At 42.4% G+C, this 27294-nt stretch overlaps 1 protein-coding gene across 4 annotated transcripts in view; it reads left to right on the forward strand.

Annotated features, from left to right (window-relative positions):
- Positions 1-27294, forward strand: part of AK7 (adenylate kinase 7) — a 76662-nt gene that overhangs the window by 17856 nt on the left and 31512 nt on the right. For all 4 annotated transcript variants that reach the window (XM_025442946.3, XM_035719884.2, XM_049113452.1 and 1 more), the window contains 2 exons: positions 9781-9891; positions 24282-24362. In XM_025442946.3, the coding sequence (XP_025298731.3) occupies positions 9781-9891; positions 24282-24362 (192 nt within the window). The remainder of the gene's footprint in view (positions 1-9780; positions 9892-24281; positions 24363-27294) is intronic.

Genomic DNA, 27294 nt, shown 5'->3' on the forward strand with positions numbered 1-27294 from the left:
CGGGTCACCCTCTTTCTTGGACAGTTCTATGAGCTTTGACAAATGCACACAGTTGTGTAACCCACCAGAGCAATCAAGATAGAGAACCAATTTTGGGGGGTTTTAATCACTCTGCCCCCAAAATTCTCTACCCCACACCACGCAGGTACTCAGTTCCAGTGAGCTCTTCTATTAATTTTTTTTAGAGAAAAATTAACAGAACTTATAGGGTTCTTAAACAGGATCTAGTAATGCTAAGACCCCAAAATGAATAAATCCAACTGCAATGCAACGAATGAGGTATTTATGGATGAAATGATACTGTGTGAGATTTGCTTGGAAATCTCCCTGGGATGAGGAAATAGATGCGGGGCAGAGAGGAAACCAGGTTTGCTATGTAAGGAATCTGAATCGAATCATGTGGAACCATCACACAACCCAAATCGAAGGATGTTCTGTTAAAGAGTTGGCCCATATGCTTTAAAAATGGCAATAATAAAAATAAATAAATAAATAATAAATAAAATGGCAATAAAAATGGCAATAAAAGACAGAAAACAGAAGTACTGCTCCAAATAAAGATGAACAAGACATGACATTCAGGGCCAGATGTGATCCTGGACTGGACCCTACGCTGGAGGAAAAGTGCTATAAAGGGCATGATTGGGACAACTGACAAAATTGGAGCATGGACTGTAGATTGGATAAAAGTACTTATATCAATATTGAATTTCCTTAATTTTGTCAGGAAAATTCTATGGTTTCTTGGGAGAATGTTCTTAGGAGATATGCACTGAAAATTTAAGAGAAAGGGGGCATGGTGTATGCAGCTTGCTCTCAAATGGTTCAGAAAAAAGAAATAACATGTGTCTGCTGTGGGGAAATAAAATTCAAAACAAAATCTTCACCCAACCTAGAAAATCCCTACACATGGTAGTAGAGAAAGAAAACAGCTTTATTACTGAACAAGCATTAAAATGGAATGTCATGCGTGTCATGGGCTATCCAGTAAGAGATTGCAGAGGTAGAAGGAAATCTCACCTTTTTCTATAGCCAAGCAGATTCGGTCCATTACATACATGTTTCCTGATGAACAATAACTAGTTCTTGGGTAAGAGGACTTGACAGGGCCATCTGTCACAGATTCGTCCTCGATTCACCTCGTAATTTGGGTGGCCATCTGTATTAGCTAATTGTCTTTATCCAGAGGAAAAGCAATCTTTCATGTCTTTATGGCAGGAGGTTGTTGTGTAGTTGAGAGCAAGGTGCACAGCGAAGTTAGGCTCCTACATTCCCACGGAAACTGGAAGACAGAGGTGCTCTCCCCCTTGAGGTGTCTATTTCTTTTTTTTTTTTTTAAGATTTTATTTATTTATTCATGAGAGACACACACACACACACAGAGAGAGAGAGAGAGAGAGAGAGAGAGAGAGGCAGAGACACAGCCAGAGGGAGAAGCAGGCTCCATGCAGGGAGCCTGACGTGGGACTCGATCCCGAGACTCCAGGATCACGCCCTGGGCCAAAGGCAGGCGCCAAACCACTGAGCCACCCAGGTATCCCCGATGTGTCCATTTCAAAGAGATATCTCCCAGTTCTTAGAGAAGGATGTTTATTGATAATAAAGCTGGCAAGAGGTTGATTTTGCTTCTAAAAAACTCACACTCTTGGGGTGCCTGAGTAGCTCAGTCAGTTAAGCATCCAACCTGTGATTTTGGCTCAGGTCATGATCTCAGGGTCTTGGGATTCCACCCCACGTGGGGCTCCGAGGCCAGCGTGGAGTCTGCTTAAGATTTTATCTCTCCTTCTCCCTCTGCTGCTCCCCATGCTTGTGCGCTCTCTCTCTCTCTGGCTCTCTCTCTCTCTCAAATAAACAAAATCTTAAAAAAGAAAGACCTTACACACATTTCAAAGAGACAGAGAACAACTTACAAATGTCTTAAAGCATAATGCTTTAAGAAAAAGGATGGGAGAGAAATCTCTTCCCTTGCTGTCAACAGGGAAAATTAAGTTTCTTGTTTTTTATTTGTATTTGTCCTTAAAATATACATACAAGGGATGCCTGGGTGGCTCAGTAGTTGAGCATCGACCTTCGGCTCAGGTTGTGATCCCAGGGTCCTGGGATTGGGTCCTGCATCAAGCTCCCTGCAGGGAGCCTGCCTCTCCCTCTATGTCTCTGCCTCTCTCTGTGTCTCTTAGGAATAAATAGGATCTTTAAAAATATATACATACAAATAGGAAAAAACAATACGATAAAAGTTTAAACATTAGTGGATCTGAGGGGGAAAAATATACAGGAGTTCTCCATACTGTTTTTTGCAAACTTTCTTAAATGTGAAATTATGTCAGTGTAGAAATTCACAAATAAGTAAAATGTAGTAGAAGCATTGTGGGAGCAGAAGAAAGCCCAGTGGGATTTCATTTTTCCCTGTTTTTCTTTTTTAAAGATTTATTTATTTGAGAGAGAGAGAGTGTGTGTGTGTGTGCACGCGCGCAGTGCGCACACAGTGGCAGGGGGTGGGGAGGGGCAGAGGGAGAGGGTTAGAAAAACTCAAGCAGACTCCTCACTGATCACAAAGCCCAATGCAGGGCTCCATCCCACGACCCTGAGATCAGGAACTGAGCTGAAACCAAGAGTCCGAAGCTCAGGGCCACCTGTGCCACCCAGGTGCCCCTGAGTTTTCCCTCTTTGAGGCACAGTTGCACTGATAGTCTAGGGGTCTATGCATGTCACAGGTGACTTGTAATTATGCATTGGGCTCAGCTAAATCGGTAAGGGCAGGACATCTGGCGGGTCTGTTAGACGTGAGGCCCTGCTGATGTGCCTGTCTTTGTCGCCCGGCCCCGCACAAGCCTTGAATAAGACCATTTGAGTGCAACCACTTCTTGACTTCCCTTAAGGCCTGTGACTGCTTCCTTGCCCAGAGATGGTCACTATCCCAGTTACGGTTATGGTTGGAATAGGGAATTTGAGTATCTGTCCTCAGTGTCTGGCCACAGAGATTAGAGAAGTTTCCCCCTTTTCTAGGGAAAATGAAGCAATCTGAGCCCAAGCTGATCTGAAGGCCAGCTTGTCCCCCAAAAATCTAATTGAAGATGTGGGGCAGAGGAAGACTTCAGCATCCATGTTTGGTTGAGGAAGTCAGGGTGCGATTATGGAAATCTGAGCCTTCGGGTTGCAAGTATCAGAACCCAGCTAGAGCTAGCTGACACAGAAGGAGGACGTTGTTATAAAGATATAAGCACTGTCTTACAAAAATCCACAGACAGAGATGCCGTTGGGCATCAGAGACTGGGGAGCTGGGCACGCCCTGTGCACCTGTCCCCCTGCTCTTCTCTGATTGTCTTTTTGGCATCATCCCAGGAAATCTGAACAGCCAATGGAACCCGGTCCAAGTGAAGTAGGGGTCTTTAACAAGATATGTTAAGTTAGAATAAATCATTGCCAACTCACGACTTCAAGGAAAACAGATCTTCAGCTCTGTCAGGAAAAAGGGCCCACCAGCAGCCCTCCTGGGCCTCTCTAAGACATAAATGTTCATCTCTTAAGCTGCTTTTTGGCAAAACTAGCTCCAGGACACCATAGAAGGTAGTGGATTCCATGTTTTGGGTGGGTAAAAACCTGGGTAGGCCTGGAACATATTTTTGGTGCTAGAAAGCTGAGACATTTTCAGAGATGCCACGGGCAGTGCCGAGAGGACATAGAGGGCTCCCCGTAGCCCCGTTGTGAAGGGTGGTGTCTTGAAAATAGTCACGCGTGCTGAGCATTTCCCATCTGCATCTTCAGATCCAGTCTCCACTTTTCTCCACCCTGCTCTGGCCTCACAGGCTAGAACAGTGAGCAGCCTTTACCCTCCTTTGCCCACTGGGTTTGGCCAATGGGAGCAGCGTGAGAGGATGAGAGAAAGGAGAAGAAAGAGGTCAGGGTATTTATTCTGCAAACTCCCTTCAATAGACATGCTGTTGGCAGGTCGAGCTCCTCAGTCGAAGTCACTGTGCCTGTCTGGCAGCCTGTCCACTCCTCTCTAGGCCCTAATTGTTGCTGTCTTCCTCTTGACTTAGGGACCTAGGAGTGGTCCAGAGCACCCCATTACTGACTCCAGGGTATCTGACTTCCCTACACCCTGTCCACATTTTTGTAAATAGTCTTGTTTTTAAACTCTCCTCAGATTGCCCACTTCGAGTGTGCTTTCTCTCCTGCTAAGACCCTGCTCAACATATTGTGGTTAACTAAAATCCACTGAGTTGATGAAAATCCATGACTTTGTTATGCAACTCAAAAGGGAAAGGTGAACATGGATTGGTATAAACACTGCTGGTCCTCTGGCAGTCACCCCCCTGCCCCATCTTCCTTGCCAGCAGAGTCTTGATTTGTTCAGGTGGCTACACTGTCCATGAGGTAGGGAAGGGAGACGCTATCCCCAGCTCCCGGGGGAAATCCTTATTAATCACAATGAACTGTGATGGTCCCATTCCTCTTGCCAACGATGGGTTAAGGGCAGGCATACAATCTAATCCCAGGATGCCAGGGAGTAACAGCCAGACCCCAAGCCCATAGAATGTCTTAGCCATGGGGAAGGTTTATTCCTCACTCATGTGAAACATATGACAGGTGTTCCTGATGAATGAGTAAGTATCCTTCCAACTCTGAATCCAGACCCAGGCTCCTTCCATTGGATGGCTTGACCATCTTCCAGAGTGGCTTTCAGAGCCATTATGCAAATCTACTCCAAGCCTAGGGACCCAAGGATAGAAGGCACAAAAGATCATGTGCAGTAAGCTTTCCAAGCCAGATGTGGAAGACATGTGCATCCCTTCTCTAAATCCCTTTGATGAATCGCCAGTCACACGACCACACCCACCTGCAAGAGAGCCTGGGAGATGTCATCCAGCTCTGTGCCCAGGAAATCGGTGTGGTCCAGGCTCTGGCACAGAGAGAAGTCTGCTGGGAGACCTCTGGGAAGGGTTCATCCCTGATTAAGAGAGACTTTGAGGAAGATGCAACCTTCTTCCCACTGGAGATATTGTCCACTCTGGATATGACACTCAGAACTGCTGCTGCCAGTCAGTCTTGCTATGAGTCTGAAGGGCACACCTGAAGGAGGTGGAGCTAAGAGGGCATCAAAAGAGCAGAGAAGCCCAGCATGTGGCACCTGGAGCCACCCTGGCTTTTTGTGTTGTTTTAAGTAGGCTCCACATCCAGCATTGGGAACCCAATGTGGGACTTGAACTCACAACCATGAGATTGAGAATTGAGCCAAGAACAAGAATTAGATATTTATTTAACTGAGCCACCCAGGAACCCCTGGGGCCAACCCATTTTTGAATGTTTTTTTGGAAGATGATGAATCCCAGCAGTGTTGAGGCCACTTTGAATTTGGCTTTCTGTTCCTTGTAGCCAAAGCATCCAAATGGATACAAAACTGTATACAGAGCATGTTTTAATACAAAAGAAGGGTAAATAGAATATTTTCATTTGTATTTATTTTAATAAGTGGGAGAATCTTAATATTTATGGGGCTTTTTTTCTATAGATAGATAGTAACCTGTCTGTTTTAAAACTCTGTCTTAAAAGTTTATGTGTGAGTAAAGAGGGGTGACTGTTAATCAACCAAATAGCCCAAAGGAAAAAGGGCAGATGTGCTCTGATGTCACTTGGAATAACCAGGTAGGAAGAGTTCAACAGGTGATCCACACAAGCAGTCGAACACAATGACCAATCAAAAAGCAGGTCTAACACTATATTACAAGACAGCGGATTTTACCCAATCCTAAACAAAAAGGGGGAGATCACTCTGCAGGGTTGGTTCTTCACCTCATGGAAGATTGAAGACTCTAAACAAGCTTATTGAGGGGCTCCTGAGTGGCTCAGTGGTGGAGCATCTGCCTTTGGCTCAGGTTGTGATCCCAGAGCCTGGGATCGAGTCCCACATCAGGCTCCCTGAGAGGAGCCTGCTTCTCCCTCTGCCTGTGTCTCTGCCTCTCTCTCTGTGTCTCTCATGAATAAATAAATAAATCTTTTTTAAAAAAGCTTATTGATTGTACTGAGATGTTAACGAGACAGGCCAAGCTTCCAGGAATGCTACCAGAAACCACTGTGTAACAACCAAATGATAATGGATATAATGCCAACAGAAAGTCGACTCATCATTTCTTGGAAAAGCAGAGATGCAAACAGTTGCAAGGAACCAAAACTTCTATGAAAGACCCAGAATTAAAATATACTTTATTTGTCATCTATTTGTAACAAGTGACTATTAAGGACAAGAGGGAACACAGTCCAATGACCAGTGGTGAAGGTTCATGGTGTGCAAGCCAGGTCTCTGTCCCGACCAGGAATCTGGATGATAGCTCAGAAACTGCAGCCCAGCCTGGTGCACATTGATGGGCAACGGTGTAGCTGGCCAGGGAGATGGTGATCTTCTCACCCTCAGAATGCCACAGAAGAGGTCGACTGGTCATCAAAACCTGTGGCCAGAGAACCAGAGCACCAGGGATATAACTGCCTCTTCTGCAGCCAAGAGGACAGAAGCTGAAGCAAATCATAGAAGAAGAGTGCTAGGCACCCAGGGAGCCCAGGAGGGCCAGGCAGGCAGGCAGGCTGGCCACCCCGTCATGACAGCCAGGGCTCTGGAGATGCCAAGACTCAATTCCTCTTGAAGGCAAAGCTGATTCCACTGTTTCCAGACCCCACGTGAGTAGGATTGCCAGATTTAGCAAATGCAAATACAGGATGTCCAGTTAAATTAGAATTTTAGATAAACCACGAATAATGTTTAGCATAAGTACATCCTGTGGGGTATTTAAGACATACTTAACACTAAAAAATAATTTGTTTGTTTATCTGAAATTCAAATTTAGCTAAGTATCCTGTATTTTTCTCTGGCAACTGTGTGTCTGAGCCACTGGACATACTCTAGAGGTCAGCTAATCAGGTAACATGGACTCATTGAGTGTCTACCATGGACCCAGAAATGAGATGGGTTAGCTTGATCTTCCCCACCAACACTGGCTCTCTCCTGGTCTTCCTCCCCATAGCAATACCACCATTCCAGCTGCTCCAGCCTCACTCCCTTCCACCCACCAGCCAACCCATCAGTACATCTTATTAACTCATCACCCAGAATGTGTCCTAATCCATCTTTCTCTCTTTGTATCCATGGCGACGTTAGCCTGAGCCTCAGCCTTTACCCCTCCTGCTACAAAAGCAGCCTGGTAACTGGTGCCTGCCATCACTTCCTTCCAATCCCATCTTCAAGGAACAGCCTAAGTGATCCTATTAAATTATAATTCAGATCATGCTTCCGTTCTGTTTAAAACACTCAGAATCCTTCAATACTTTTTTATGCTCCTAGAATAAATCTAAATTCCTCAACATGATCTACAAGCCCTGATCAACGGGCTGGTGACTGCCTCATCCTCTACCAATTCCCAGCTTGGCCCTGGTCATTTGGGCCCTTCCTGCCAACAGTTGTGCCACCTCTGGGATCCTCACCCTTGTGTTTCTGCTGTCTCCCTGATTCACTCACAGAACTCAGGACTCAAGTGCTTTGGATTGATTATCTAACTTGGATCACTGTGATGAGGTTGAAAGTCTCCTTATCGAAGGACAATCATTAAATGGTTTCACTCATATGGGGAATATAAGAAATAGTGGAACAGATTATAGGGGAAAGGAGGGAAAATGAGTGAGAAAAATCCGAGAGGGTGACAAACCATGAGAGACTCCTAACTCTGGGAAACAAATGAGGAGTAGTGGAAGGAGAGGTGGGCAGGAGGATGGGGTGACTGGGTGATGGGCACTGACGGGATGAGCACTGGGTGCTATACTCTATGTTGGCAAATTGAACTCCAGTAAAAAAAAATACACATATAAAAAAATGAAAGCCTCCTTATCTAAAACTGTTTTAAAAATCCTTCTCCAGGGGCAGCCCCCGTGGCGCAGCGCTTTAGCGCCGCCTGCAGCCCCGGGGCGTGATCTGGAGACCCTGGATCGAGTCCCATGTCAGGCTCCCTGTATGGAGCCTGCTTCTCCCTCTGCCTGTGTCTCTGCCTCTCTCTCTCTCTGCATCTCTATGAATAAATAAATAAAATCTTAAAAAAAAAATCCTTCTCCAATTACTAGGACCTCTGCATCTACATGGATCTGGGGAAGTCACTCTGTACCATGAGTTTCAGAAAGTTTTCATTTTATTGTTCTAGAAGGATCCTTCTAGGGGGTCTGCACAGGAGGGTAGGCCATGAAAGGAATTAACAGGGATCCCTGGGTGGCGCAGCGGTTTAGCGCCTGCCTTTGGCCCAGGGTGCGATCCTGGAGACCCTGGGATCGAATCCCACATCGGGTTCCCGGTGCATGGGGCCTGCTTCTCCCTCTGCCTGTGTCTCTGCCCCTCTCTCTCTCTCTCTCTCTGTGTGTGATTATCATAAATAAATAAAAATTAAAAAAAAAGAAAGGAATTAACATGATGGGCCACCAATGGGTTGTCAAGAAATATTTTTCATCCCTGATTCCCAAAGCAAGTTGATATTGCACTTTATCTTACAGAAATTTGTATGTGGACTGCTCTTATTTACATGAGGTTGATTGCAGGGGAAAGGGCAACGTGACAGAAAAGAAGAACCCACTGGTGAGATTAAAACAGGAAACTCTAGCCCTGGGAGTTATACTATATGTTGCCAAATTGAATTTAGATAATTTTTTTAAAAAAAGGAAACTCTAAGGGATGCCTGGGTGGCTCAGCGGTTGAGCATCTGCCTTCGGCTCAAGGCATGATCCTGGAGTCCCAGGATTGAGCCTCACATCGGGCTCCTTGCAGGGAGCCTGCTTCTCCCTCTGCCTATGTCTCTGCCTCTCTCTCTCTCTCTGTGTCTCTCATAAAAGAAAAAAAAAATCTTTAAAAAATAATAAATAAAATTAAAAAAATTAAAAAATAAAATAAAAAAAAGAAGCTCTATACATTGCAAGAACTATTGAGAAAGAGGTTATTTTATTTACCCAAAGAATACAGACATAGCGATCCGAAGGGGCACCTGCACCCCAATGTTCATAGCAGCAATGTCCACAATAGCCAAACTGTGGTAAGAGCCTCGGTGTCCATTGACAGATGAATGGATAAAGATGATGTGGGGTGTATATACAATGGAATATTACTCAGCCATCAAAAAAAGAAATCTTACCATTTCCAACAATATGAATGGAACTAGAGAGTATGATGCTAAGCAAAGTAAGTCAATCAGAGAAAGACGATTATGATCTCACTTATATGTGGAATTTAAGAAGAAACAGATGAACATGAGGGGAAGGAAAAATCAAATCAGATGAAAACAGAGAAGGAGGCAAACCGTAAGAGACTCTTAACTCTGGGAAACACACAGAGGGTTGCTGGAGGAGTGGAGGTGGGGGGATGGGGTAACTGGGTGATGGGCATGAAGGAGGGCATGGGATGTGATGAGCACAGGGTTATATGCACCTGATGAATCACTGATGTCTACCTCTGAAACTAATAATATACCATATGTTAATCAATTGAATTAAAACAAAATTTTGAAAAAGAAATGGATTATTTAATGTCTTTAGAAGAAAGACATTTAAATTTTTTATTTTGCTTGAAGTCAGGACAAATAATAAAATTTGACCAGCTAAACGTTTTCAAGGGAGGTGAATCACTGTAAAAGTAAGCAGTAGCTTTTCAAATGTTTTCTTTGAGCTCTCTGGAATGCAGGCGAGCCAGCCTTTGGGGCTTAGGAGTGTTATGTAACTCTAAGCTTTATGTATCCAAGTCTGGCTTTTTGTCTTTCATAGGATGATTCTGAGATTCCATTCACTGAAGAGGATTATCGAAGAAGAAAACCCCATCCAAATTTTTTGGACCACATAAATGCTGAAAAAATGGTTCTCAAATTTGGAAAAAAAGTAAGTACGGAGTAGTAAAGCATTTGGGGTAAGGGAAGTTCTTTCTTCTTTCTTTCTTCCTTTCTTTCTTATGATTTTATTTATTTTTTCATGAGAGACACAGAGAGAGAGGCAGAGACACCGGCAGAGGGAGAAGCAGGCTCCCTTCGGGGAGCTCGAGGTGGAACTTGATCCCAGGACCCCGGGATCATGACCTGAGCCGAAGGCAGATTCTCAAGCGCTGAGCCCCCCAGGTGCCCTGGGAAGCTCTTCTAAGGCAGCGCGCAGTGTGCACGGCCAGGGCAGCCGCGCATGTACGTTACATCATCTCAACTCATTACATGCCTCTGTGTCTAGTTTCCTCGTCCTCACACCCACAGATCTTTGAGCTTCAGGCTCACCCCGAGATGCGCTGTCCTTAGGTTCTGGTCCTGATGCAGGTGTAGCCCACTAAGTTGAGAGCCTTGTGTTAGGTCCCAGCAGAGCTCAAGCCCTCACCCTCTAAGGTATGGGTCCAAGAAGTCCCTTGGCTCAGAAGAGACAAATAACTCAGAGTTCGAGTGGTGAGGAGGGGGAGCCACATTTCCCCTTTTTCCAGAATCTCTCTCCTTTGTTTCTTATAGTGGAAAAGTGTGTATAACTAGCTCAAGGTCACATAACTAGGGATCTGCTGAGCACCTTTCTGAGCACTTCCTGGCCTTGTCTGATTCACTCTGTACAACAACGGTGTCATGTATATGTACATAATTATCCCTATTTTACAGATGTGGGCACTGGGGGAAAGAGGTGTCAAGTGGTAGAGCTGTGGTTCCAACCCAAATCCACCAGACCACAAAGACAGCAGGGCTTATTTTTATTTTTTCTTGATTCCAAAGCTCCATCATTCAATAGAGTTGATCTGGACACAGGCACGGTCACTAGTTATTAAGATACACCTACAGGGACACCTGGGTGGCTCAGCATTGAGCATCTGCCTTTGACTCAGGTCATGATCCCGGGGTCCCAGAATCAAGTCCTACATTGGGTTCCCTGCATGGAGCCTGCTTCTCCCTCTGTGTGTCTCTGCCTCTCTCTGTGTGTCTCTCATGAATAAATAAGTAAATCTTAAAAAAAAAAAAAAAAAACATATACCTACAGCTTGGGCACTTAGGTGGCTCAGTCCGTTAAGCATCTGCCTTGGTCTCAGGCCATGATCCCATGATCCCAGGGTCCTGGTATTGAGTCCCACATGAGACTCCCTGCTCAGTGAGGAGTCTGCTTCTCCCCTCTCCCCGCCCCTCTTGTGCTCTTTCTTTTTTCTTTTTTTTAATACATTTTTATTTATTTATGATAGTCACACAGAGAGAGAGAGGCAGAGACACAGGCAGAGGGAGAAGCAGGCTCCATGCACCGGGAGCCCAACGTGGGATTCGATCCTGGGTCTTCAGGATCGTGCCCTGGGCCAAAGGCAGGCGCCAAACCGCTGCGCCACCCAGGGATCCCTCTTGTGCTCTTTCTCACTCGCACTTTCCCTCTCAAATACATAAAATTTTATTTTATTTTATTTTATTTTATTTTTCATAAAATAAAATTTTAAAAAGACAAACCTACAGCTGAAAAACTTTTGTAAACACTGACAGCTTCTCAGCCTTCTGTTGAAGCAAAATTTATCATTTTGATATATATATATATATATATAGTATTTCCTATCTTTAGTCAAGATAGATGATAGGAATGCCCTGGTGATGATGAATAAGTGTACTACACCTAAGAATTATTGAGGGTTTGCTCACTACATGCCAGGCACTGCACTAAACGTTTTACTTATGGTAGTTCATGTAATCCTCGTGTATCTCCTATAAAATCATCAAAATTCTATCAAGGGTTATCATCATCCTCATTTAACTTCTGTAGAACTTACATAGAACACCCAAACCTCTAAAGGTTCCATCCACCAGGCTTTTCCCATGAGCAGAGAACCCACAGCAGTGATATGGAATAACGGCTTTAAGGTGACACCTACTGGTCTCAGAAGATATTACGGTAGGAACTTTGTCCCCAACTGTCCTATTAAAAACTTTTTTCTTTCTTTTCTTTCTTTTTCTTTCTTTCTTTCTTTTTCTTTTTCTTTCTTTCTTTCTTCTTTCTTTCTTTCTTTCTTTCTTTCTTTCTTTCTTTCTTTCTTTCTTGTTTTAATTTGGCGATACAAATGCTGCAAATATAAAATATTTGAAGGACCAGTGGGATTCAGAGTTCTAGCCCCTTTTCCACTCATTAATTTATGACCTTTGCTAAGTCATTAAAATTTTGGAGTTAAAATAAATGAATAAAGACTCTAGACTAGATAGGTCTAAATGTCTTCCAATGCCAAATCTTTTTTTTTTTTTTTTTAGATTTTTGATTTACTTATTTATTCATGAGACACACACACACACACAGAGAGAGAGAGAGAGAGAGAGAGGCAGAGACACAGGCAGAGGGACAGATGGAGAAGCTGGCTCCATGCAGGGAGCCTGATGTGGGAGTGGATCCTGGGACCCCAGGGTCACAACCTGAGCGGAAGGTAATGCTCAACCGCCGAGCCACCCAGGCATCCCTAAAATCTTGTATTTAAAAATACAATTATATTGACTTTAGTATTTTGAATTAGCCGGAATTGCCTGTTTGTCTTGCAAGTTACTTAAATCATTAAGTGGGTCCCTGAGCACCTATTGTGTGATCACTGCTGGAAAAAAAAAAAACCTATCAAAACAGCAATGTATGAAATTTATTTTAATAATTTATTGTAAGAATGACCACACTGACTTGATCAACCCAAGTTGCTCCTGATAATTTTTTTTTTAATACAAAACGTTTCTGGATTGGCTTTAATAATGTCATGTTGGGAGATTCTCGCACAACTATTCAAATCTACAAGTGAAAATGGCCTATAATCTGCCTTTGACATACTGTATTTTTCGGGGTTTAGTTTCCTGGTTTAACTATTCTCATACAACAATGGAATATTCCTCAGCCATTAGAAGCGACAAATACTCACCATTTGCTTCGAGGTGGATGGAGCTGGAGGGTATTATGCTGAGTGAAATAAGTCAATCAGAGAAGGACAGACATTATATGGTCTCATTCATTCGGGGAATATAAAAATTAGTGATAGGGAATAAAGGGAAAGGAGAGAAAATGAGTGAAAATATCAGTGAGGGAGACAGAACATGAGAGACTCCTAACTCTGGGAAACAAACATGAGGTGGTGGAAGGGGAGGTAGGCGGGGGGTGGGGGTGACTGGGTGATGGGCACTGGGGGGGAACTTGATGGGATGAGCACTGGGTGATATGCTATATGTTGGCAAATTAAACTCCAATAAAAAAAATTAAAAAAACTATTCTCATACAACTAACTGAGAACAGAATCTGCCTGTAAGACCATCTTGGGGTGTATGAAAGCAGTGGGGGGCTTGGAGGGAGGGGGTGTCAAGAAATTAGCCCTTTAGGCTGTTTTCAAATTAACCGGCAAAAATTGCCCGTAAGACTTTCTTCAGACCTTTAACAAATTTCTCTTTGTAGTTAGGCTGCCCCTTTTCGGGGTCACTGTTTCCCAGCTCCGCCCCCCCCCACCCCGCGCCCCTCCGCGGTCCGGGAGGAGGAGCCCAGGAGACCCTGCGGGCCGCGGCCTCCTCGCCGCACCTGTTGCCCCGCCTCCCGCCCCTCAAGCGAGCTCCGTGATTGGCGGCTGCGGCGGGGGGCGTGGCCACCCGCGCTGGCCCCGCCTCCCGTCCCCTGCTCGGGGCTCCCCCGGGTCGTGGCGGTCCTTGCCTTGGGCGGCTCCGTGCCCTGGGTCGCGGGCGCAGGCCCCCACGGGAGAGCCACCCCATGGCTTTCGGGTGCTGCCTGTGACTGGTTGGGAAAGCTTGTCTTGTTCTGGGGTTCAGGGACGGGAAGCCCCGCATCACTGCCCGCTTGAGGCCTGTCCTGCAGCCTGAACCAGGTCTTTAGCAAACGGGAGAGGCTTGGGGCTCCACCTGCCTTCTTTAAATATTGAGAACTCTTAACTCTTTTTGTAAATCTTCCAAACCCCAAAAAGGAAAAGAGTGTCCGTTTCAGCGCCTCAAATGCCAATGTTTAGGGCCGCCCGGGTGGCTCAGCGGTTTAGCAGCTGCCTTCAGCTCAGGTCGTGACCCCAGGGTCCTGGGATCGAGTCCTGCCTCGGGCTCCCTGCGTGGAGCCTGCTTCTCCCTCTGCCTGTGTCTCTGCCTCTCTCTGTGTGTCTCTCATGAATAAATAAATAGAATATTTTAAAAATTCCATGTTTACTTGTGTCCCATCCCTTTTCTTCATCACTCTGAATCCTTTTTCCAGTTTTACTATTATTATTAATATTATTATTATTATTATTCAAGAAGTGGCTTTTGCTGTGTGTGTTCTGTCTGTATCTTTGTTTTCTAATAAACCAATGTCTCTGTCTTTTTTTTTTTTTTTTTTAATTTATGATAGTCACACAGAGAGAGAGAGAGAGAGAGAGGCAGAGAGACACAGGCAGAGGGAGAAGCAGGCTCCATGCACCGGGAGCCCGACGTGGGATTCGATCCCGGGTCTCCAGGATCGCGTCCTGGGCCAAAGGCAGGCGCTAAACCGCTGCGCCACCCAGGGATCCCCCAATGTCTCTGTCTTTATTCTTCTTCCTTCTAATTCGGGTTTATGCTGCTTGGGGTTAGACGCTAAGATCATTAATATTCAAGTCTTTGTTTTTCTGATATAACCACTTCATGCCACAAATTTGCCAAGTATGGTTTCGGCAGCATTCCCCAAGTTTTGAAGTGCCCTAAATGCTACTTGAGTTGTTATTAATTTCTACAAATTTTCTAGTGGCCCTTAGAATTTTTGGGGGGCCACGAATTATTGAGAAATTTTTGTTTTAATTTCCAAACATCTGGAAAAGGTGTTACCTTTTTGTTCTTTTTTATATTTGTAATTGTTTTATATTTACCTAATGTAATATAACTAAATTAAATTCTTATGAAAGTAGAGATCCAAAGCTCAGCTCTATACTAATTACTCTTTAGTGAGCTAATGGCTATAAGGTATGTCTATACCTTTTGGTTCTAGAGTGTTTATATTGTGTAAAACACAGAAAACCCTTATAAGGCAATTGTGATATTGTAGAAAGAGCATTGTATATGGTGTGGAGTGATCTGGGTTCAAGTCCACATTAAGCCACTTATGATTTTTTTTTTTTTTTTTTTTACGTTAGGCTGGTGATTTAACCATTCAAAGACTCCTTTTTTAGTGAAGATAGTAATGCCTTCTGCTTCTCTTTCTTCTTTTTGGTCTCAGGTGTAGAATATAGTGATTCATCACTTAAATATAACACTCAGTGCTCATCACAAGTGCCTTCCTTTATTTCTTTTCTCCTTCTCCTCCTCCTCCTCCTCCCCCTCCTCCTCCTCCTCCTTCTTCTTCTTTCTCAATACAGGACTTTATTTGAAATCTTTATCTGTTCCATGTCTACTAACATGAAAATTTGGGCTTTTTTTATTTTTATTTTTTTTATTTAAATTTTAGGTGATTAACATACAGTGCAATATTGGTTTCTGGAGTAGGATTCAGTGATTCTTCACTTACATACAACAGCCAGTGCTCATCATAAAAAGTGCCCTCCTTAATACCCATCATGTCCATTGCACACCCACTTCCCTCCGTCAATCCTTGGTTTGTTCTCTGTCATTAAGAGTTTCTTGTGGCTTGTTTCCCTCTCTGCTTTTTCTCTTTTCCTTATTCCCATATGTTCATCTGTTTTGTTTCTTAAATTCCACATATGAGTGAAATCATATGGTACTTGTCTTTCTCTGACTGACTGATTTCACTTAACATTTTACACTCTAGCCCCATCTATATCTTTGCAAAAGGCAAGATTTCATTCTTTTTGTTGCCTGAGTAATATTCCATTATATATATATATACACATACATATATGGATATGTATATGTAGGTACCATGTCTTCTTTATCCATTCATCAGTCTGTGGAAATTTAGGCTTTCTATAATTTGGCTATTATTGATAATGCTGCTATACATATTGGGGTGCATTTGCCCCTTTGAGTTAGTATTTTTGTATCCTTTCAGTAAATACCTAGCAGTGCAATTGCTGGGTCATAGGATAGTTCTATTTTTTTAGGGTAATTATATTTTTGACTTTTGAGGAACCTCCATAATGTCTTCTAGGGCGGCTGTACCAATTGTCATTCCCACCAACAGTGCAAGAGGGTTCCCCTTTCTCCACATCTTTGTCAACATCTGTTGTTTCCTGCGCTGTTAATTTTAGCCATTCTGACAAGTGTGAGGTGATAACCTCATTGTGGTTTTGATTTGTATTTCCCTGATGATGAGGGATGTTGAGCATCTTTTCACGTGTCTACTAGCCATATGTATGTCTTCTTTGGAAAAATGTCTGCTAATATCTTCTGCCCCTTTTTTTTTAAACTGGATTACTTATTTTGGGGGTATTGAGTTTGATGAGTTCTTATAGATCTTGGAGACTAGCCCTTAATCCAATGTGCCATTTGCAAATATCTTCTCCCATTCCATAGGCTGTCCCTTAGTTTTGTTGATTATTTCCTTCACTGTGCAGAAGCTTTTTATCTATTATCCCAATAGTTCATTTTTGCTTTTGTTTCCCTTGCCTCCAGAGGTGTGTCTAATAAGAAGTTGCTACAGGCAAAGTCAAAGAGTTTGCTGCTTGTCTACAATTTTGATGAATTCCTGTCTCACATTTAGATCATTTGTCCATTTTGAATTTATTTTTTGTGGTATAAGCATGTGGTCCAGTTTCCTTCTTCTGTATGTCACTGTCCAGTTTTCCCAACACCATTTGTTGAAGAAACTGTCTTTTTTCCATTGGATATTCTTCCCTGCTTTGTTGAAGATTAGTTGACCATTTAACAGTGGCTCCACTTCTGGGTTTTCTTTTCAATTTTATTGGTTTATGTGTCTATTTTCGTGCCAGTATCACGCTGTCTTGATGACTATGACTATAGCTTTATAATAGAGCTTGAAGCCCAGAATTTGATGCCTCCAGTTTTGCTTTCCTTTTTCAACATTCCTTTGGCTATTTGGGGTCTTTGTAGTTCCATACAAATTTTAGGATTGTTTGTTCCAGCTCTGTGAAAAGTGCTGGTGGTATTTTGGTAGAGATTGCATTAAATATATAGTTGCTTTGGGTAGTATGGACGCTTTAACAATATTTGTTGTTCTAATCCATGAGCATGGGATGTTTTTCCATTTCTTTGTGTCCTCCTCAATGTCTTTTATAAGCATTCTATACTTTTCAGAGTACAGATCTTTGACCTTTTTGGTTAAGTTTACTCCTAGGTAGCTTTTTGATACAATTTGAGTGGGATCAATGCCTTGATTTCTCTTTCTACTACTTCATTATTGGTGTATAGAAATGCAACAGGAGCTTCTGGGTGACTCAGTCATTTAAGCATCCAACTCTTGATTTTGGCTCATGTCATGATCTCAGGGTCATGAGATCAAGCCTGTGTCGGGCTTCATGCTCAGTGCAGAGTTGGCTTGTCCCTCTCTCTCTGCTCCTCTGCTCTCTCTCTCTCTCTCAAATAATAATAAAGGAATGCAACAGATTTTTATAATTGATTTTATATCTTGCAACTTTGCTGAATTTGTGTATCTGTTCTAGTAATTTTTTGGTGGAGTCTTTCAGTCTTTCAGGTTTTCTGAAATGACATGATATTCATGTCATCTGTGAATAGTGAAAGTTTAACCCCTTCCTTGCTGATTGGGATGGCTTTTATTTCTTTTTGTTGTCTGATTGCTGAGGCTAAGACTTCCAGTACTATCCTAAATAACATGAGAGTGGATATCCTTGTCTTGTTCCTGAGCAGAGAGGAAAAGTTCTCAGTTTTTCCCCATTGAGGACGATATTTGCTGTGGGTCTTTCTTATATAGGCTTTATGATGTTGAAGTATGTTCCTTCTATCCCTACTGTGTCCAGAGTTTTTAACAAGAATGGATGCTGTATTTTGTCAAATGCTTTTTCTGTATCTATTAAGAGGATCATATAATTCTTATCCTTTCTTTTATTGATGTGGTGCGTCACGCTGATTGATTTGCAAATACTGAATTGCCTCTGCAGCCCAGGAATAAATCCCGCTTGATCATGGTGAATAATTCTTTTGGTGTACTGTTGGATTTTACTTGCTGGTATATTGTTGAGACTTTTTGCATCCATGTTCATCAGGGATATTGGCCTTTAATTCTTTTTAATGGAGCCTTTGGCTTTGGAATCAAGGTAATACTGGCTTTGTAGAATGAGTTTGGAAGTTTTCCTTCCATTTCTATTTTTTGGAACAGTTTGAGAAGAATTAGTATCATCTCTTCTTTAAATGCTTGGTAAAATTCCCCTGGGAAGCCATCTGGCCCTGGACTTTTGTTTGTTGGGAGATTTTTGATTACTGATTCAATTTCTTTGCTGATTATGGGTCTATTCAAATTTTCTATTTCTCCCCTGTTTCAGTTTTAGTAGTTTTCATGTTTCTAGGAATTTATCCATTTCTTCCAGACTGCTTAGTTTGTTGGCATATAAGTTTTCACAATATTCTCATAATTAGGGATGCCTGGGTGGCTCAGTGCTTGAGCATTTGCTTTCAGCTCACGGCGTGATCCCAGGGTCCTGGGATGGAGTCCTGCATTGGGCTCCCTGCAGGGAGCCTGCTTCTCCCTCTTCCTGTGTCTTTGCCTCTCTCTCTCTCTATGTCTCTCATGAATAAATAAACTCTTTTAAAAAATAATATTCTCATGATTGCATTTCTGTGATGTTGGTTGTGATCTATTTATTTGAGAGAGAGTGAGTGAGCAAGAGAGAGAGAGAGCACAGAGGGAGAGGGAGAAACAGACTTCCTGCTGAGCAGGGAGCCTGACTTGGGGTTCGATCCCAGGACCTGGGATCATGACCTGAGCCGAAGGCAGATGCTTAACTGATTGAGCCACCCAGGCGCCCCACAATCTCTCTTCTTTCACTCATGATTTTATTTATTTGGGTCCTTTCTCTTTTCTTTTTGATAAATCTGGCTAGGGGTTTATCAATTTTAATAATTCTTTCAAAGCTCTTAGTTCTGTTCTACCGGTTTTGTTTCTATTTCATTTATTTCTGCTCTAATTTTTATGATTTCCCTTCTAATGCTGGCTTCAGGCTTTATTTGCAGTTTCATTTCTAGTTCCCTTAGGTGTAAAGTTAGGTTGTGTATTTGAGACGTTTTGTGCTTCTTGATGTAGACCTATATTGCTATATACTTCCCTCTTAGGACTGCCTTTGCTGCATCACAAAGGCTTTGGACTGTTAAGTTTTCGTTTTCATTTGATTCCATGTATTTTTTTTAATTTCTTTTTTGATTTGCTGGTTAACCCATTCATTTTTAATTTTTTTGTTTATTTTTAGAAGATTTGATTTATTAATTCATGAAAGACACACAGAGAGAGGCAGAGACACAGGCAGAGGGAGAAGCAGGCTTCTTGCAGGGAGCCCAATGTGGGACTCGATCCTGGGACCTCAGGATCATACCCTGAGCCAAGGGCAGATGCTCAACCACCAAGCCACCCAGGCATCCCAAATTTTTTGTTTATTTGAGAGAGAGTGAGAGAGAGAGAGAGAGAGAGAGAGCGCATGAACAGGGAGGAGGAACAGAGGGAGAGGGGGAAGCAAATTCTCTGCTGAGCAGGCAGCTGGACATGGAATCCTAGGATCCTAGGATCCCAGAGATCATGACCTGAGCTGAAAGCAGATGCTTAACTGACTGAGCCACCCAGGTCCCCTAACCCATTTATTCTTTAGTTGGATGTCCTTTACCCTCCATATATTTGTGGTCTTTCCAAATTTTTTCTTGTGATTGACTTCAAATTTCATAGCATTGTGGTTTGAAAATATGCATGGTATAGGCTCAGTCTTTTTGTGCTTGTTGAGGGCTGATTTGTGACCCAGAATGTGATCTATTCTGGAGAATGTTCCATATGCACTCAAAAAGAATGTGTATTCTGCTGCTTTAGGATGAAATGCTTTGAATATATCTGTTAAGTCCATCTGCTCCAGTGTATCATTCAAAGCCATTGTTCCCTTGTTAATTTTCTGCTTCCATGATCTGTCTTTTGCTGTGAGTGGGGTAAAGTCCCCTACTACTATGGTATTATTATCAATGAGTTCTTTATGTTTGTTATCAGTTGATTTGTAATTTTGACTGCTTCCAAGCTGAGGGCATAAATATTTACAATTGTTAGATCTTCTTGTTGGATAGACCCCTTAATTATGATATAGTGTCCTTCTTCATCTCTCATTACAATCTTTGATTTATTTTTTTAAGATTTTATTTATTTATTCATGAGAGACACAACGAGGGAGAGGCAGAGACACAGGCAGAGAGAGAAGCAGGCTCCCTGTGGAAAGCCCAATGTGGGACTTGATCCCAGGACCCCAGGATCACGCCCTGAGCTGAAGGCAGACACACAACCACTGAGCCACCCAGGTGCCCCTCTCCTTGAAATCATGTTAGATTTTTGCCTTGTTCATCTGGAGGCACAGTCCTATAACCCCTTCACAGTGTTAGACATTGCTAGAATGAAACTAGAAAATCATTTTTTTTTATAATTAAATTTATAATTTTTATAATTGACCTGTAGTCAAGTCCAGAGCTTTACAGACCATTCCATTCCCAGGGATTAGCAGAGTCTTATCTAGTTCTTATAAAGGCTCAGACAAGTTTAATACTAAAGCCACTAGTCTTTCATTTAATTTTCAACTTCTCTCCTGCCAGCCCAGCCTGACTCAGGCTCAGATGAATGCAGGATGGAGGGAGGCTAAGATGTGGTCAGCTCTCCTCCTTCTGCCACCTTTAGTCAGGTCCCTTATTTCCTGTTCTCTATCCCATGCTCTACCACCTGCCTGTTCTTCATCATCATCACCATCCTGATCATCTTGTTCTTTTTCTTTGTTTCCTATTTCTTAATTTTTCATTATTGTAAACATATTCATTTCATAATCTCTACTATCTTTTTTTCTGAAGGTAATGTGAGTCTGATTTCACTCACAGCAGCTTGTGCCCTCATAAATTTTGTAATTTTGGTTTGTGAGCTCATCTGTAGTGTGCACACTCTATGAGTGTGCATATTTTCTTGTGATTTCTGGAACTCCACTTATAAAAATAATCCTGTAATTTGACATGGATTTTTAAAAATAGCATCTCTTTAAATTTTCAATATCCATTTCTTTATAACTCATCACCCCTAAAAACCTCACGTAAATGAATTCTCAGGGAAAAATGAGCTAGTGCAATGTGTATCTTCCAAAAGGGCTGCTATAAGAGTCTCAAGTGTATTCATGAATCGGATGCCTTCAAAATTCATGTTGGTCAGTGTGAAATGGGAATTCACAATGAGAATATGTCTTACAGGGCCACCTGGGTGGCTTAGTGGTTGAACATCTGCTTTTGGCTCAGGTTGTGAACCCTGGGTCCTGGGATCGAGTCCTGCATCAGGCTCCCCACAGGGAGCCTGCTTCTCCCTCTGCCTGTGTCTCTGCCTCTCTCTCTGTCTCTCATGAATAAATAAATAAAATCTTAAAAAAAAAGAACATTCCTTACAGTTTGTAATTGGCTTGACAGCCCATGCTGTGCCCTCAGACCAGCACCCCATCTGCTGCAATGAGGTCACCATCCTTGCCCCAGCTATCATCCCTTTACTGGGGCTTTTAAGGAAAGGGGAAGTCCCTAGGTGGGGGTACAGGGGGCTTTGTATTTGCCTCCCTAAAATGCCCCAAGAATCTCACTGCCTGAAATGCTTTTAATGTTAATTTTTGGTTCTGGAATCCCTGGACTAAACAGGTAATTTCAATGTGAAAGACAAACCATTGAGCAGTACAAGGCCAAGGATAAAATTCTCAAGGAAGCCTTGGCTAGGTTTGACACAATTCCTTGCCACCTTCTTCCGCCACAGGGTGGACTTCTTTCTAGTTCACCCTTTTGTGGTAGATGAATCCTTTCATATAGTGACCCAACTCCTCACCTCACCAGATGGAGTGCTTTGTCTCCTCTACTCACATGGATTTTAAAATGCATACTCCTAAAAAAAATAAAATAATAAAATAAAATAAAATAAAATGCATACTCCTAGATTGAGACCCTCAACCTCCCAGGGTGCCCACACTGTCCACTCTCACCACTCTTGTTTTCACTTCTGTTTCTGGCCCCTAAGGATAGCTCTTATGCCCTTGAGAATTGTGCCATCCTAGAAGGACATTAATAATGTTTTATTTGGCATTTCTAAGTATTTACACTAGGTTTTGGATTTTTTTTAATCTGCCATGGATTACCTGGAGCAGAAGAGAGACTCACATTCCTGATAAAGGCTTTGGACCCAATTCCATCATGTGTGCGCATCTACTCTGGGAGGGGTTTCCACAACACCAAGCAATTCTTGGGCACCTGCCCGGTATCCTACATTTCAACTCAATTCTGACGCTGTCTTCTTAGAAAGAAGATTTAACCCATTAAATCCCATGGGTTTAGGACTCAGTCCTACAAGACTGTTCCCTGCTTCAGACACGTGTGGGGTTGCTGAGCACAACAGTCAAGAAAGAATTCTTGAGACATTGTATGATATAACTTAGTAAGTTTTTTTTAAGTAGCATGAAGACAGGACTTATGGGAAGAAAGGGCTGCTTTTTTGCTGTATGAAGCTGGTATTTATACACTTCGTGTTCAAGAGGAAGGGAATGTGCAGAGGGTATGAGATCATAAATGTTTCTTTGAATTTCTAATTGTAAAACTACTTTTGCAAGATTTCTCTGGTGTTTTTCATACAGTTCAATATTAACCATCAGTGAAATATATGAGCAGTCATGAGACCCTTTTAAAATGTAGCAACCAGGGGGCATCTGGGTGGCTCAATTGAATAAGCTCTCATGTCAGGCCTTGATCTCAGTATTGTAAATACAAGCCCCACCTTGAGCTCCATGTTGAACATGGAGCCTACTTAAAAAAAAAAAAAAAAAAAAAAAAAAAAAAAAAAGGGCAGCCCTGGTGGCGCAGTGGTTTAGCGCTGCCTGCAGCCCGGGGTGTGATCCTGGAGACCTGGGATCGAGTCCCACATTGGGCTTGTTGTGCGGAGCCTGCTTCTCCCTCTGCCTGTGTCTCTGCCTCTCTCTTCGCTCTCTCTGAATGAATAAATAAATAAATCTTTGGGATCCCTGGGTGGCGCAGTGGTTTGGCGCCTACCTTTGGCCCAGGGCGCGATCCTGGAAACCCCGGATCGAATCCCACGTCAGGCTCCCGGTGCATGGAGCCTGCTTCTCCCTCTGCCTATGTCTCTGCCTCTCTCTCTCTCTCTCTCTATGTGACTATCATAAATAAATAAAATTAAAAAAAAAATTTAAAAAAAATAAATAAATCTTTAAAAAAAAAATGTAGCAACCAGATCGTATTTGATCTTTACCAAAACTATGTAAGGTAGGACAGTCTCTTGGGCTAAAGGTGGACATTTTTTTTGCTTCTATCCTTCATCAGTTGCAAGCTCAGGCCATCACCTGTGGCTTCTGACCAACCCTTATAGATTGAAGGTTCCAATGACCCCTCTCACCTCCCTGAGCCTTAGGTTTAATTAGTTTGCTAAGAGTGACTCACAGAATTCAGAGAAACATTTTACTTATTAGATGACCAGTGTGTTATAAAAGAATATAGCTCATCAATAGCCAGATGGAAGCAATGCACAGGGCAAGGTTTGGAGAAAGGCATGGAGCTTCTCTGCTCTCCCCAAACCTCCACATGTTCACCAACCCAGAAGCTCTCCACACCTTCTCCTTTTGGGTTTTTATGGAGGCTTCATCATGTTTAAATAAATCATTGGCTGTTGGTGGTTGAACTCGATCTCCACCACCGCCCCCCACCCCCATCGCTCCCTGGAGATAGTGGAGGGAACTGGAAACTGGCAATTAACCCACATCTTCAGGCTGGATCCAAAAATCACCTGGTTAACATAAAAGGCACCGTTGTCACTCCATTTGCTTGAAAATTGCCATGGTTTTAGGATCTCAGTGCCAAATATGGAGATGAAGACCAAATATATATTTCTTATTATGAATCACAATATCACACCTTGTATTGAGGCCCATTACTAAAAATTCCCTATGTATGTCTGCCTCCCCTACTGGGTAACTAAACGTCATCGTGAAAAGACTCATTTTTATATCTCATAGACACCAGTGTAGAGCATGCAGGTGTTAAGTCTTCACAAATTATTATCTCTGGCTTTCATTTAATTAAAAGTCCCAAATAAATTTCGGTAGTGGTCAGAGGCATTCATTCATTTTAACCACTAAATAATCTGGTTCAGTATGAGTAATAATATTATATTTAGCTTTTTTCCTCTACTTTGTCTAATAGGCCAAAAAACTCACGACTTATGTGGTTGCTGCTGGACTTCAATATGGAGTAGAAGAAGGCATCTTACATTATTTTTTTAAGGTATGACTTTTCAGTGACTATGAGGGTTTTTAAAAATGTCTTAGAGTAAGGTTATATAATTTGAAGATTTTTTTTCTTTTTCTATTTTTCTTTCTAATTATTAGCAACCTGTATATACCACTCTCCGGATAATAAGGAGAAAGTTGGATTTCCTTTCATTCATGAGACAGACATTGATGCCCATCGTGTGCCAGAAAACATTGTAGATTCTGGGAATCGGATACCATAATAATAAAGTCCTCACATTTGTGAGGTTGCATTCCAGTGGCATAGAGGAGGAGAGCCAGAGATAAGAACCCCATTAACCCACACACATAGAGTATTTCAGATGTTGAAAAATAAGATGGAAAGCAACAAAACAGAGAAAGATAGAAACAGAGCCAGTGGTAGGCTCTCAAGTTGTATCTTGATTATGATGGTCAGGGAAGGCCTTTCCCATGATATGACATTTGAACAGAAAGTTACAAGGGAGCTGGCTACTTTGCTTTCTGGAGGAAAGGTGGTAGGAACTATAAGTGCAAAGACCTGAGGCAGAAATGTGTGGGTTGTGTTAAGGAACAGCAAATAGATGAGTGTGGCCAAATTATAGGAGACTGGTAGGTGATGAAGTCAATTTGTCCTTAACCATTCTCAGCTGCTCCTCACCTACTTGACCACTGAATGTTGGCTTTCTCAGGTTCCTGCCTGAGATCCTCTTGTCTTTTTTTTTCTAAGATGTATTTATGTATTTGAGAGAGAGAGAGAGCGCACAAGTAGGAGAGACAGAAGAAGAGAGAGAATCTGAAGCAGATTCCCTGCCAAGAGGAGAGCTGGATGCAGGGCTTGATCTCACAATCCTAAGATCACCACCTGAGCTGAAACTAAGAGCTGGACACTCAACTGACTTCACCACACAGACACCTCTTTCTTGTCTTCTCTATCTACGCTCTTTCCTGGGTTGGTCTGTCCATTCCCATGACTGGTACCAATGACTCTCAAACATTAGTTTCTACAGCAGGGCTCTCTCCTGAATCTGAGCTCTGTCAATCTAGCTATCTATTTAGCGCCTCACTTTGGATGTTCCATAAACCCAAACTCTACCTACAGTCATCCCCAAACCTGCTCCAGGACCCCATCTCAGAAAGTGGGACCTTCTTCCACCCAGCTTCACCAACCAGAATCCAACTCCTCCTTCTTTCTCATCCAACACAAAATCCCCCAGAACTATACAGCCAACCTCCTCAGTATCTCCTCCTCTCCAACCCCACTCCCCCAACCCCCTACCCACAGGCTAGGTAGGGCAGACAACTCTTGTCCACACAACTATCCTGGCCTCCAGCTGCCCATTTAGATTCTTACTTCCCATCATTCCTTCACGAGGCAACAAAAGCAAATCTAATGATGTCAGTTCACTGCTTAGAACCCTTCAATGCCCTATCAAAATGCCATCAACTTATTTCACAAATAAGAGCTGGAACAAATAATCCTAAAGTTTGTATGGAACCCAAAAAGATCCCAAATAGCCAAAGGAATGTTGAAAAAGAAAACCAAAACTGGTGGCATCACGATTCTGGACTTAAGTTATATTACAGAGCTGTAATCATCAAGACAGTATGGTACTGGACAAAAACAAACCTATAAACCAATAGAACAGAATAGAAAACCCAGAAATGGACCCACCACTAAATGGTTAACTGATCTTCAACAAAGCAGGAAGGAATATCCAAAGGAAAAAAGACAATCTCTTCAACAAATTGTGTTGGGAGTCAGGCAGCCATAAGCAGAAGAATGAAACTGGACCGTTTCCTCACACCATTCACAGAAATAAACTCAAAATGGTTGAAACACTTAAATGTGAGATAGAAGTCCATCAAAATCCTAGAGGAGAACACAGGCAGCAACCCCACAACAACTTATTTAGACATGTCCCCAAAGGCAAGTGAAACAAAGGCAAAAATGAACTATTAGGACTTCATCAAGATAAAAAGCTTTTGTATAACAAGGGAAAACCGTTGACAAAACCAAAGGACAACCAACAGAATGGGAGAAGATATTTGCAAATGACATGTCAGATAAAGGATTAATATCCAAAATCCATAAAGAACTGATCAAACTCAACACCCAAAGAACAAATTATCCAACCAAGAAATGAGCAGAAGACAGGAACAGACATTTCTCCAAAGATGAGATACAAATGGCCAATAGACACATGAAAAAATGCTTGTCACTCAGCGTCAGGCAAATACAAGTCAAAACCACAATGAGATACCACCTCACTGGTCAGTATGGCTAAAATTAACAAGTCAAGAAATGACAGATATTGGTGCAGAAAAAGGGGAACCCTCACATGCTATTGGTAGGTATGCAAGCTGGTGCAACCACTCTGGAAAACAGTGTGGAGGTTCCTCAAAAAGTTGAAAGTAGAGCTACCTTATGACCTAGCAATTGTATTACTGGGCATTTATGCCAAAGATACAAATGTAATGATCTGAAGGGGAATGTACACCCTGATGTTTATGGCAGCAATGTCCACATAGCCACACTGTGGGAAGAGCCCAAATGTCCATTGACAGATGAACGGATAAAGATGTGCTGTATGTATACCATGGAATAATACTTTGCCATCAAAAAAATTGAAATCTTGCCGTTTGCAATGACATGTGTGGAAATAGAGGGTATTATGGTAAGTGAAATGTCAATCAGAGAAAGACTATTATATGATTTCACTCATATGTGGAATTTAAGAAACACAACAGAAGATCGTAGGGGAAGAGAGGAAAAAATAAGGCAAGATAAAATCAGAGAAGGAGACAAACTATAAGAGACTCTTAATCACAGACTCTTACACAAACTGAGGGTCGCTGGAGGGGAGGGGGGTTGGGGGATGGGGTAACTGGGTCATGGGCATTAAGGAGGGCACATGATGTGATGAGCACTGAGTGTTGTTATACAC

The sequence above is a fragment of the Canis lupus genome, chromosome 8 (genome assembly GCF_003254725.2).
Source record: "Canis lupus dingo isolate Sandy chromosome 8, ASM325472v2, whole genome shotgun sequence".
NCBI classification, from domain to species: domain Eukaryota; kingdom Metazoa; phylum Chordata; class Mammalia; order Carnivora; family Canidae; genus Canis; species Canis lupus.